Raw genomic sequence first — 14,176 nt, forward strand, 5'->3', positions numbered from 1 at the left:
AAACAATGCAGAAATACTGTATGTTACTGCTCATTTACATCATAATAACTCCTTTGCGAGTTGTTTTGCCTCTGCATGCTCAGGTGATATTCCCTAGATGCGAGTAGTATTAAAGGGTTGTGATATTGATTATAGTTGTGATATTGATATATAGTGATATTGTATCTTTGTGTTTATGACTGGTCTCACAACAAGCTGTACATTGTTATTTTGGCCCTGTGCAGTTTTACAACATGTTCCCAGGAATAATGAACTATTTGCCGGGGCCACACAACCGTATTTTCCGTAATTTTGAAAAGATGAAATCGTTTGTGCTGGACACTATCAGAGGCCACGAGAAGACGTTTCAGGCCGATTGCCCACGAGACCTGATTGACTGCTTTCTTACCAAGATGCAGAAGGTAAGTACTAATTGCAGACTTAGCAGATTGTCTGTTTTTCAAAAAAATATAAAAAAAATATTTAAATATTCATATTTCACTATCCAGGAGCAAGGGAATACGGGGAGCAACTTCAACACAGAAACGCTCGTGATGACGACACTAAACTTGTTCTTTGGGGGAACAGAGACTGTGAGCACCACCCTGAGATATGGGATCCTTATCCTGATGAAATATCCAGATGTTACGGGTACAGAGGTCACAAATTAACATTTGCTCAGACATTGTTATTACAGCAACAGGATTAGTTACAGACAGTATACAAAGCAATAGCAGCCATCAGTGGGAATGACAACGTTTATGATGGTCTAGTACATACCAGCCTTGTGGGCGTGGCCTAGCGAGAAGGGGGTGTGGCCTATACTCGTGGCACTGCTGCGAGGCCACGTTCCCATTTTCTGTCACTGTGGGGGCATGCCCAGCAGCTCCGTGAGATGCTGGTTCTGCCCCCAGCCCCTCTGGCTACAGGAATAGACACTGTGCTATTCATGTGTGACGGGGGACGACGACTCCCCCCGCAGCGGGACACTGCCGGCCGTGGGAGGGACGCGGGAATGTCTCCATAGGAGGCAGACGGACCAAGAAAAGCTATGCCCATCCATATTCTGCCAAGTATATTTCTCTGGTCCAGAGTTCAGGGCGACATGGATTAAAAAAAAAGGTTCAGTGTGCAGGAAGCTATGTACTGTGTCCCTCTATCAGCTCATTTAACTTTTGGAGGGATCTTCTCATCTTTACATTCATTTTATTAGATACTGGGGAGGAGTAATAGAGTGTCAGAGTTCTCATGTATTTTTAATGCGGCAATCGAGGGGGGTGGGGGCGGCCATGCGGGCGTTGAGCGCCATTTCATCCACACGCAATGCTGCAAATCTCACAGCATTGCGTGTGGACCACAAGCTCCGCAACTAGTGCCCCAGGTTAGTAAGGGGTGATGAAGTGAGCCAGTTCTCTGAGGTGTTTGTTATTTTCTTCATGTGTGTTGAATGCTACCAGTAAAGTTTCATTACTTCATTTACTTACTGAAAAACCAATCAGTGGATCCTGATTTCACCGCTTGGACATTGAACCAATACACCCCGGTACCAAGCTAATTACCCCATGTCATTACAACATGTACTGTATATGGAAAGAACGTCTCATTCAATGTAATTTTAAGAGTCATTACTTATAAGAAAAGACATACTATAATTTATTTTATATAAACCTATAATATCATCTCTTTTAAATCAGTGAGCCTTTAGAATCAATAAAAGAGAATTAGACCTTGTTCTCCTACCGTGACAAATACATATTTTTCTTTTAAGTTAAATTCTGTGAATTCTCACAGTGGGTGAAGTTGTACTTTAGTTTTAAATCTTTAAATGACACAGTTGTGTGGAACTGTGTGTCCTTATTGTGAAATTCACATGCACCTCTCTGTGTCTACCAGAAAAAGTTCACAAAGAGATAGACAATGTGATTGGAAGAAACCGATGCCCGGCAGTGGAGGATCGCAGCAAGATGCCGTACACTGATGCAGTGATCCATGAGATACAACGCTTCACCAGTATAATACCGCTGAGTCTGCCGCATGCTGTAATATGTGACACCTACTTTAGAGGATACATGCTACCTAAGGTGAGAGGTGTATCCCACAGGGACACTGTAACATATAGAAAAGGAGAAAGGGCAAACTAACACATTATAATGTAGCATACTTCTATCATGGAATGTTATGTGCGAGCAGAAGTATAATATAATCACAGAGAATAACTAGAGAGTCATTGTGGATGATGAGGTACAGTAATGTAAAACCCCCATTCCCTCATGTGCAATGGCAGTAAGCAGATAGCTCATGGATAGTGTACTGTAAGTAGAGATTTGCGCCAACCTACTTTGTTTGGTATTGGTTGTAATTCATCATGAAGTCTTGATTTAGGCAAGGTCTATTAGGCCTGACTGATTCCTGCAATGCTTCATGGTCAGCCGTATTTGGCTGGTGGTAAACCCGGCAGCCAAATACGAATCACTTCACCATCGGCATCGTGAGGACTCTGCAGCTTCAGTTCTCCTCTCTAGGAAAAGCCCAAGAGGAGACGTTCAGCAGCAGTTATGGGGTGGAGACGGAGCCCTGAGTACTCAAGTCCTTCCCCATTATAGAAAATACCACATTTTGCAGGTGTAAGTGGAGGGGGTGGGGCTAAGATTACAAGATTTGCATTGGGGGAATACGGGGGATCCATGGTCATGTGGGAAGCTTATCCAACCTTCCAGGGGGGGCGGAAGGGGGGCCCAGTTTTTGGGAGCCTACCGGCCATTCCGGGAAGGTAGGCAAGTATTCAATAAACTGCATTCTCAGACACAAAACCGACCCGATCCTGTTCATAACCAGCCGAGTTACTCATTGACAGAATCTGACGTTTTAATAAAATTTACCACTAACTCTTTGTGCACATTACATCTGCCCCACCTGCAGTGCAAAATAGGTTTTCAAAGTTGCTTGTTTTTTTTTTGCTACACTTACAAACATGAATCAGTCCCACAGTTCCAGCACTGAGCGTAGTATATAAGTAGAGTTCCTCAGCACCTGAAGTGAGTGGCATACGGTGAGCACAGTGATTGGTGAGGCACTGTGAGCCCAGGCCGTGGGGCAAGGGGACGTGCAGCAAGGCAGCCACTAGAAATTATGGGGTCCAGGGCTGATCAAATAGACAGCCCCTCCCCCAGTAATGCCCCTTACACATTATGCCATGCACAATAATGCCGCTTAGACTATACGCCACACAATAATGCCCCTTACACATATTTATATATATGGAGGGTAAAGAGATGCAGGGCGTTACGGAGGTCTTAGAGATACACAAGGCAGTAGGGACAGGATTGAGGGATGCAGGGTAGTAGGGTGGTTACAGTAAGAATCAGGGCAGTAGTGAGGAGATAGTGAGATGCAGAGCAGAAGGGAGGGGATAGAGAGATGCAGGGTGGTGAAGAGGGGACGCAGGACAGTAGGGAGAGGAAGTGAGATGTAGGGCTGGGGTGAAAGATGCAGGGTGGTAAGGAGGTTATAGTGAGACACAGGGTGGTAAGGAAGGGATAGTGAGATGCAGGGCAGTAAGGAGGTGGTAGTGAGATGCAGGGTGACAGAGAATGGGTAGAGAGATGCAGGGTGGTAGGGAGGGGGTAGAGAGACACAGGGCAGTAGGGATGGGGTGAAAAAGACACAGGACAGTAGGTAAGGGATAGTTCACTTGCAAAAGCAAATTTTCTCTTTAATGGACAAACCCATCTGCACAGATGTAACATGTGCAGAGAGTTAGATTTGGGTGGTGTTTGTACAGATATCTATATTGCAGTGTACATTGTAATCTATTTGCAGTGTACAATAGAGAGAATTTACTTTTGCAATTGAACCAGAATCTGGCCCAATATGTGTCATAAGTATTTACTTTGTATTATTTTATTATGTTAATCATTACGGACAAATGACAGGGGAGGCACTTCCCCCCTGCCTCCCCTGACTGCACATCCCTGCACATTGTGCCTTTGCTGTATATAATTTCATGACAGTATACTGGCAGGAAGTTCTTATGGACCATTGAGTTTTACAGTAGTAGATGTGATTTAATGGACAGGTGATCTTTCTCACTTGTGAATTATATATTGTATACTTTGTATAATTACCTCTATGTTAGTAAGCTCTTATGGGCAGAGCCACCTTCACATTTTGTATCACCTTTGTATTTACATTCTGTATGCCCCTGGGAGGGGCACTGACATCATTAGAGGTCCCTATCTCCCACAGCCTTTGCAACGCCGAGTAAGTCTCAGCTTACACGGCAGTGTACCGGAGGGGGGTGTGGGAAGCTTATCCAACCTTCCAGGGGGGGCGGAAGGGGGGCCCAGTTTTTGGGAGCCTACCGGCCATTCCGGGAAGGTAGGCAAGTATTCAATAAATTGCATTCTCAGACACAAAACCGACCCGATCCTGTTCATAACCAGCCGAGTTACTCATTGACAGAATCTGACGTTTTAATAAAATTTACCACTAACTCTTTGTGCACATTACATCTGCCCCACCTGCAGTGCAAAATAGGTTTTCAAAGTTGCTTGTTTTTTTTTTGCTACACTTACAAACACGAATCAGTCCCACAGTTCCAGCACTGAGCGTAGTATATAAGTAGAGTTCCTCAGCACCTGAAGTGAGTGGCATGCGGTGAGCACAGTGATTGGTGAGGCACTGTGAGCCCAGGCCGTGGGGCAAGGGGACGTGCAGCAAGGCAGCCACTAGAAATTATGGGGTCCAGGGCTGATCAAATAGACAGCCCCTCCCCCAGTAATGCCCCTTACACATTATGCCATGCACAATAATGCCGCTTAGACTATACGCCACACAATAATGCCCCTTACACATATTTATATATATGGAGGGTAAAGAGATGCAGGGCGTTACGGAGGTCTTAGAGATACACAAGGCAGTAGGGACAGGATTGAGGGATGCAGGGTAGTAGGGTGGTTACAGTAAGAATCAGGGCAGTAGTGAGGAGATAGTGAGATGCAGAGCAGAAGGGAGGGGATAGAGAGATGCAGGGTGGTGAAGAGGGGACGCAGGACAGTAGGGAGAGGAAGTGAGATGTAGGGCTGGGGTGAAAGATGCAGGGTGGTAAGGAGGTTATAGTGAGACACAGAGTGGTAAGGAAGGGATAGTGAGATGCAGGGCAGTAAGGAGGTGGTAGTGAGATGCAGGGTGACAGAGAATGGGTAGAGAGATGCAGGGTGGTAGGGAGGGGGTAGAGAGACACAGGGCAGTAGGGATGGGGTGAAAAAGACACAGGACAGTAGGTAAGGGATAGTTCACTTGCAAAAGCAAATTTTCTCTTTAATGGACAAACCCATCTGCACAGATGTAACATGTGCAGAGAGTTAGATTTGGGTGGTGTTTGTACAGATATCTATATTGCAGTGTACATTGTAATCTATTTGCAGTGTACAATAGAGAGAATTTACTTTTGCAATTGAACCAGAATCTGGCCCAATATGTGTCATAAGTATTTACTTTGTATTATTTTATTATGTTAATCATTACGGACAAATGACAGGGGAGGCACTTCCCCCCTGCCTCCCCTGACTGCACATCCCTGCACATTGTGCCTTTGCTGTATATAATTTCATGACAGTATACTGGCAGGAAGTTCTTATGGACCATTGAGTTTTACAGTAGTAGATGTGATTTAATGGACAGGTGATCTTTCTCACTTGTGAATTATATATTGTATACTTTGTATAATTACCTCTATGTTAGTAAGCTCTTATGGGCAGAGCCACCTTCACATTTTGTATCACCTTTGTATTTACATTCTGTATGCCCCTGGGAGGGGCACTGACATCATTAGAGGTCCCTATCTCCCACAGCCTTTGCAACGCCGAGTAAGTCTCAGCTTACACGGCAGTGTACCGGAGGGGGGTGGGGGGTTTCAAATTAATTTCCCCCCTCTTCGCACAGCTGCGATTGGATTTGCAGCCGTGCACGGGGTGGGATTTTATTTGGCCCAGCGATCGGGTCTTAGCCACATAGAGTTTGGAAGGCCCGGTGTATAGGGAAATAGGTAATAATACACAAGGGGGGTAAATTTACTAATATGTGGGAGGCCCATAGGAGCCTGTGTACAAGATCCTTGTGGCGCAGAGTGTCCTGCTGAAAAGGATAAATTTAGGGGTAATGGGAGTTCTATTGAAGATGGGATGTTACCCATAGCAACCAATCACATTATATCTATTATCTTCTAGAAGGTAATAAGCAAATAAAAAGCAGAATTTGATCCCATCTTCAATAGAACTCCCATCTTAGTAAATTTACCCCAAGGATAGGTGCTACATATTACAGCAGTGTTTTTCAACCACTGTGCCGTGGCACACTAGTGTGCCTTGAGCTGTTGTGCCCCCAGATCTACAGATGGCCAAACAGTTTAGAGCCACCACCAGTTCAGCTGTTATTTACTGGTCTCTTCTTTACATGTAATGGGACAATGTATTTAAATTGTGTTACCTGTGGGGACCAGTGTGATTGTTTTTTATATGGGCGCCAATATGTTTGTTATGCTCACCATAAGAGGAACAGGAGCCTGATGTCACCGAAGGGGACTGGAGGACTGAGGTGAACCAATGGGCATGAAGAGGAGCCTCCCAGGGCCTGTGAGAATTAGTGGATGAGAGCTGACAATCTTCTTGGAGTCTTCTGGGTAGTCACCCAGGCCCCCGCCCTGTTCCCTTAAGACTGATTATGTCTACCGGTACTAGTATGCCGCCAGGACTTATGTCGACAGATGAAAGTGTAGACTGAACCGGGGGAACCGGAGTGAGCTACCGGTAGCTATTGAGGGAACTACCCTAACTACAGAACTAAACAAATGATAAGGGACAGAGGAATGGGGCTAAAGTATAAGTGCTGGCTAGAATCTTACTAAAGTGAATAACACAGTGTAAAGGACTGCAATAAGTGTAATAAGTGCTAGATTAATGAACCACGTAAACATATATGACATACAAGTGAAACAAGAATCACACAAATGACAGGCTAAGAACCTGCTAAAAATGGTGATGGCCCTTTAACTAACAGAGAAACACTGGACACTCTATTTTGCAAGATGTTAATGGATTACATGAATAGACACTGCATTTAGTACTGCAGGAGACCAGGCAGGCATTAACTCTGGACATAGTAAGCCAATGGTAACTGCAACAGGGACCAGATACATTTGCAGAGCAGACAGAGAGTTCTCCACACCAAACTCTAAAACCGGCATTGGCCTGCCCCCATAGTGTTTAAAAAAGGCTTCCCTGACCAATAACAACAAGTGCCCTGCTGGAGGTAATTAATGAATGCAGCTGCGTGTTGCATCAGCAGCCTGCCTAACACGCGGAGACAGAGGCTGCCTGGCGTGCTCGTCGCCTAGGCAACCGCTGCAAAAGCGGGTCTGCAGGCGGAGGGAGGCATCCAGGTTGGCCAGCAACTGCCGCAGCGCTGCCGTCCCCCAACGGAAGCCCAGACCCGGACATGCTCTGATGCCTCAGACATCTAGCAACAGCCGGGACCAGCGCTCAAGGATCAGCAGCAGGGGAAGGAGAGCTGCGACCACGGCTCCTGACAATGTTTTTTTTTTTGCCTGTGGGGGCCAATGTGTTTTGCCCTGTGGGGATCTCATGGTGTGCATTGGCAATTTTAAAATCTTATTTAGTGTGCCGCAAAAAGGTTGAAAATCACTGATATACATAATACTCAGCCACATTTTTGTTAATAAGATGAGTAACTGGTCAAATAAGAGATACTAATTATAAATATTTCCTCCCCAGGGCACAAACGTTATCCCAGTGCTGTCCTCTGTTCACACGGACCCTGAGAAATTCAAAGAGCCGCATATGTTCAACCCTGATAATTTCCTGGATGAGAAGAATCTTTTCAAGAACAATGATGCTTTTATGCCTTTCTCCACAGGTACAGATGCTATTTTCTGCTTATTACAGATTAAACAGGGAGTTGCACATTAACCAAAATCCTTATTCAGAACAAAATGAATTATTAAAATAAAAATGCAGGTGATAATCACATGTAGTGGCAAATCTTGAAATCCTTCATTTAAAAGGAAAGCTCTCTCGATCAGGGATCCTTTGTGATCAGTGGACTAATGGTTTTAGGACCCAGGAGTAATTCTTACCTTGAGCAGAGTAAAACGGTGGCCCATAGGCTTCTATTGGATAACATCAGCTACAGATGTCGTTACCCACCAGTTCAAGAATCTATTGCTTTCTGAAACTTGGCACATATGGAAAATACCATATAAAGTGATAAATTAAAATTTGGGGGTTTTTGTCACATTATAGCATACCTCCCAACATGACCCTCTCCAGGAGGGACATAATACTCTGTTTCTGGACTTCCTGCTGAATGAATAACTGCCATCACCTGTGTTGCAAACCACCTTTCTTATCAATTACCCTGTTCAGCACAGATGATGGCAATCATACATTCAGAGGGAAGTCCAGAAACAGAGCATTGTGTCCCTCCTGGAGAGGGTCATGTTGGGAGATATGTTATAGGTTTTAGTACATACTGCCCAGGATAAGTACCCAAAACTCTAGATACAGTATTTCTGCACTGAAGATACTTTATATTGATGTCTTACTGGTCCTATCCTAAATACAATTAGATTGTCTATTGGACATTAAGAATTGTTCTGGATTTTTCTGCTGCCATCAAACCCACCAAAATCACAATACAAGGAAATCAAGAACCAAATGAATTGTTAATGTCTGGTGCAGTCTGGACCAGTTGTTCTCCAAATTAAGAACGCAATGTTGATTTGTTCAGTCTGCCTTGCTTCGAGATAATAATTCATAGCACAGGTATTGTAATTACAAGATTGCACTAGCAAGGCCATCTCTATGTTTCACATTGTGTGAGATTTAGAACTTTTTGTAACATTTGTACCCTATTATAGTAACTGTTTTTATAATTATTTCAACAACATTTTTCTTATTTTCCAGGTAGGCGCATCTGTCTGGGGGAGGGATTAGCCCGCACGGAGCTCTTCATATTTTTCACCACTTTACTGCAACATTTTAATTTCAAGCCCACCGTGCATCCCGATCTGATTGATCTCACCCCTAAATTCAGTGGTGTGGGCAACGTGCCACCCACTTACCAGCTCACTGCTGAACTTCGCTAGTCTATATTCAACAGACCATGGTCATCAGTTCCAAGGATCATCCTTCCTACCCATCATGATTTTTTCATCTAAATGATCTGCACAGTTCACATTCTTGTGTTTTACATAGAAAGTAAGAGATTTGGGAAGAAATCTCCAGGTTTTTTAAAGCGGCAATCATTTACATGGCAAAACCAGTTTGATTTTGCCGTGTAAATGATTGCCGCTTTAGAAAAACTGGAGATTTCTTCCCAAATCTCTCACTTTCTGAATCTCTCATCCTATTAAATCTCACCCAGTGGGTCATTTTGTTTTTTTAGCTTCGTGGTCATATTTATCACGTCTCTTGTCAGTGGTATTCCAGTGCCACTGATTTCAGAAACAGTAAATGCTGCATTTTTGTGTACTTTCTAGATGTCCTGGAGACTCACAAATTTTGTAGTGCCTCTTAAGGATCCCATTTAAGTAGCCAGGGCCGCAGAAAGCAGACAAGGGCCTCGGTACAGTGAGGACGTGGTCAAATCTGATTGGTATGGTTATATCCCCTCCCAAAATATATATAAAAAAATACAGTAGGTGGACATTTGTCCTCCTCAACAGTTGTCTTGGTGCCGTGCCGGGCCTCTCCAACAAGTGCAGTATCGTGCTCAGCAAAGGGAAACATTTTCTCACTTCAGCAGTTGACACAGGTCCCCCCAACAGGCTTGGGACAGGCTAATTAGTAGCCACTGTCCACCTTCCTGGTCTCATCACCCTTGAGGTTACTCTCATGGATCCATACACTTCTATCATATAATTGTGTTCTTGCCTTGACAATGTTGTGAACTGCTGCATTGTATTGCAGTGACAGGACTGTAATGATACAATATGGCGTCATGTCTTCTAACTCTCACCTGGGCCTCTCCGGAATCTCTGATTTCATTTTAGTCCCGTAGTTGTAAGCGGTTGACTGCTCTTCTTTAGTTAAATAGTCTAGTTTCAAATAACTTCTTGAGGAGAATGTTTTTTTTTTTTTATATACTTGTTAATTATTTGCATTACTTAACAAGAGTTACAGAGTTTTATTGAATTTTCATTAAAGATTTAATGATTTCGATTGTGTCGGATTACTGAGTTAACATGATCACTTCCATCATCTTTATTGATATTCTCTAAGTAATAATATGATCTCCTTATACCTTTCTAGCAGTATATGTTATTCTGATTTCTATTCTGAGAGTGCCTATATTATATTATAGGATAATATTTATTTTCTTCTTTATTTATATCACTTATGACCCACTTTCATAGTCCAGGACAGTATCACAGTTTTAGTATTTGGTTTGTCTGTAAAACAATAAACCTCCTTACTTCATAAACACCATTAAATTGCACAAGTTGTTTTGTTAAATGTCAGCTGACAGAAGCAGAGTAAAGGTGTGTACACACGGAGGCGATTTTGTGTAATATCGTGGGAAATATGGTCGCTGAGCGACCATATTGCCCGCGATGGGCGTGTGCACCGGCGATAAATCGCCGGGTGCACGCTCCCGTTTTTATCCCTGTAGTGATTGCTGGCAGCGGTGTAGCTAGGTGACATGGTGCCCGGAGCAAGGGTATGTGTGTGCCCCCCCCCCGCACCACCTAATTTTTAGCAGGCCTCCCCACTTTCCTATAATCAATTATTACATTATTGCATTACATACATACACACAAACACAAATAGCATGTACAGTATGCATACACACACACACATAGCATACCTACACACACGAGATAGATAGATACACACACAGCATGCAGTACATACATACATACATACATACATACATACATACATACATACAGCATAAAGTCATACACACAGCATACATATATACACATACACAGACACACAACATACATAAATACAGCATACATACACATGCAGGATACCTACAAACATAAAAATAGCATGCATACACACAAAACCCACACACAGCATATCATATACACACATACAGCATGCATAAACACACACAGCATATAAACCTACAAACATACATATACTGCAGCACACACTGCCAGTGAGTGGCCCCTCACACCCACGGAGCACTAACCAACACCTTTGAGGAGGAGAAGAGGAGGACATCAGTCACAGTGGCTGGGAGAGGAGCTGATGCTGCTGCTGCCTGCACAGTGCACATGCTTCCTGTCTGTGTGATCCGGTCAGCTGAGCTCTCCTGTGTGCTGTTTGAGCTCTCTGTGAGGAGCCTCAGCAGCTGAGGCTGAGCTGCTCTGAGCAGAGTGGCCCCAGAAAGTGCAGAGACGGAGACAAGGCTGTCTTCGTCTCTGCAGCAATTAAAAAAACAAAAACCATTGAAACATTGTTTCCGGCTGTGGCTTCAGCTGATATTGTGAGCCGGGGGCACAGCAGAGAAGACAGAGCAGGTGCCGTTAGCAGTGCACGGCGCCATTTCAACCTCTGGCGCCTGGAGCTTGAGCTCCAGTGGCTCCATGCTAGCTACGCCACTGATTGCTGGTCACAGGAACATGCTCCTGCGACCAGCTGATTTCCACTGCCAGGCTCACCCCGGCAGTTTCTTTTTTATCAGCGACCATCTCTGGTCGCTGATGAAAAGGAGAAACTGAGCAATATATCTCCCCCGTGTGTACGGGGCTTTAAGATTTTAGTTGCAAGGCAGTGTATAGAACATAACTCACTCTCCTTGTGACAATGGGCCTTATTCTAATTCACTCTTTCTGATAAAATCCTTCTCAAATGGACAAAACCATGTGCACTGCAGGAGAGCAGATGTAAAATGTGCAGAGAGAATTAGATCTGTGTGAGTTATTTTGTTTCTGTGCAGGGTAAATACTGGCTGCTTTATTTTTATACTGCAATATAGATCTCACTTTGAAGTAAAACCCCACCCAAATCTAATTCTCTCTGCACAAGTAACATCTTCCCCACCTGCAGTGCACATGGTTTTGTCCATCTATAGCCCCGTACACACGGGGAGATATATTTCTCAGCCATATATTGCTAGCAATATATGGCTGAGCAATATATTGCTCAGTTTCTCCTTTTCATCAGTGACCAGAGATGGTCGCTGATGAAAGGGAACCTCTGCCGGCGGTATCCTGATATTATAAATGGCTAGCAAAGATTAGGACATGTGTTTCGCTTATAGCTTCCTCAAGCTAACTAGCTTGAGGAAGCTACAAGCGAAACACATGTCCTAATCTTTGCTAGGCTGATTGTAGGATGTTGTGTTTTAGGTTATAGGAATATTTGGTCAGATTGGCTGATTTATAATACCAGGATCACTGAATCCACAGTGTCTCTATTTAGATAGACTCAGACATGGCCATTTGTCATTTGCATGTGAGAAAGCTACTGTACATCAGAAAACGTAAAGTAGAAGCACTAATAGTGACCCATATTATAATAAAACTGGGATAACTGTTTATACGTCAATATATTGTTATATAAGACTGTTACCAGCAGAGGTCACCAGTGTTCCTTTGAGACTTAAATCATTACACTTCCCAACAGTTATATAGTTGTGGTCTGTAATGTCTGGGCAAAATCCCAGCAAATGCATGACTATAAATACAATTGTATCAATTTCTGAATAAGCCATATGTGGAGACAAATCCTCCTTGTTATATTATATGAAGGCAATTGCTACATATTGTAAAGCCAATTACGGCATCTTATAACAAGGTATTCCTATCATCTATCAGTGCAATTTCTTCAGTAATAAAGACATCATTCCAGTGGGATTTATCCCCTGCATTACAAAGACCACATCCTCCAACCACATCTGCCTACATTTTTAAATTCTATAAACACACTATTCTCTTTTTTTCGTCACCATATTTGTATGTTTATGTTTTAATTTAAACCCTTATTTTTGCTATGGTGGTGGGCATCTCCTTACCCAAAACATACCAATAAAGATATTAGGAGCTCCCACGGTTTTAAAAGAAATGGTCTACATTGACACTTATCAATTGTTCTAATAGGAGTACATCCATCCACAACTGCTTTTCTCTTTTTTCTTCTTTTTTTGACTATTGACCCCTAGTTGGCCAGGATGGCACCCCCGCTAACATGAATAAACAAATATAAAGCGGTTCTCTGCATGCGTAATAAAGGGCATAAATTTATTGTGTGTGCAGAATCCCTAACTTGTATCTTTATGTAGTGTACAAGTACCTGACATAGTGCAGTCCATCAGGCCCCTGTGTATAACACTCTTCTCTGCATGATTCCCCGGGCCCCACCTCCAAGTCTGAGAGCTTCTTCAGTAGAGTCGACTAATTGCTGCACCATCTTGGCAGCACGCAGTCTGTACTGCCGCTGCAGCTCCAAGTTTCTTTACTTCTTTACTTCACTATATCATCTTGAAATACTGACACTAATAGTTGCCTGGACGTGACGTTATCAATGTCTATACCACACACAGCATGGCAGCTATTGATGATGATGTTTACCATGTACAATTTTGTTGCACATGCAGTTATACTTTACATGGTAATCCTCATCATCAATTGCTGCCAGGCTGTGTACCATACTATAGGCAGGAGGGATAGGTTGTGTCAGTCGCACAAGATAGTGAATAATCGTAAGGACCCCTAAGTACGTATGGTCTAATATGATGTATAAAACTTAAAGGGGTGTGCTACCTATGGACACAAAAATTGAGAACAAGATTTACAAAGAAAGAAAGAATGTCCTTAGTAAGGTGCACCTCAAAGAAAGTATAAAATTTAACTTTTATTAATTCATATTAAAAGGCTGCGAAAATTTATTAAAAATTGACAAATAACATATAACATGGGTGGGGAACACACAACGTTAAAAAGAACTATGGTGGCAGGCAGAAGTGGCTATCCAATGTTGGTATCAAATTGATTGAGACAGGCTACCATACATATAAGGTGCCTGATAGGAGTGGGTAAACTTAACCTCTTACAACTCCAATGTGCCACTAGGTGAGTGAATGTGTTAGCCCGTCCTAGATAAATGCCGTCGGGTATTTTTATCTCAGCCCGGGCAATTTATAAGAACACCTGGGTTATTGTCAT

General features: G+C 43.2%; 1 protein-coding gene across 1 annotated transcript in view; it reads left to right on the forward strand.

Moving 5' to 3' along the window:
* The window catches only part of LOC146035960 (cytochrome P450 2F3-like), a 30,806-nt gene extending 21,544 nt beyond the window's left edge, over window positions 1–9,262 (forward strand). The window contains exons 6-10 of the mRNA XM_083159689.1: window positions 225–401; window positions 489–630; window positions 1,873–2,060; window positions 7,770–7,911; window positions 8,961–9,262. Of these exons, the coding sequence (XP_083015815.1) occupies window positions 225–401; window positions 489–630; window positions 1,873–2,060; window positions 7,770–7,911; window positions 8,961–9,142 (831 nt within the window). The 3' untranslated portion in view covers window positions 9,143–9,262. The remainder of the gene's footprint in view (window positions 1–224; window positions 402–488; window positions 631–1,872; window positions 2,061–7,769; window positions 7,912–8,960) is intronic.
* The last annotated feature ends 4,914 nt before the right edge of the window (window positions 9,263–14,176 follow it).

The sequence above is a fragment of the Crinia signifera genome, chromosome 9, assembly GCF_055691185.1.
Source record: "Crinia signifera chromosome 9, ASM5569118v1, whole genome shotgun sequence".
NCBI classification, from domain to species: domain Eukaryota; kingdom Metazoa; phylum Chordata; class Amphibia; order Anura; family Myobatrachidae; genus Crinia; species Crinia signifera.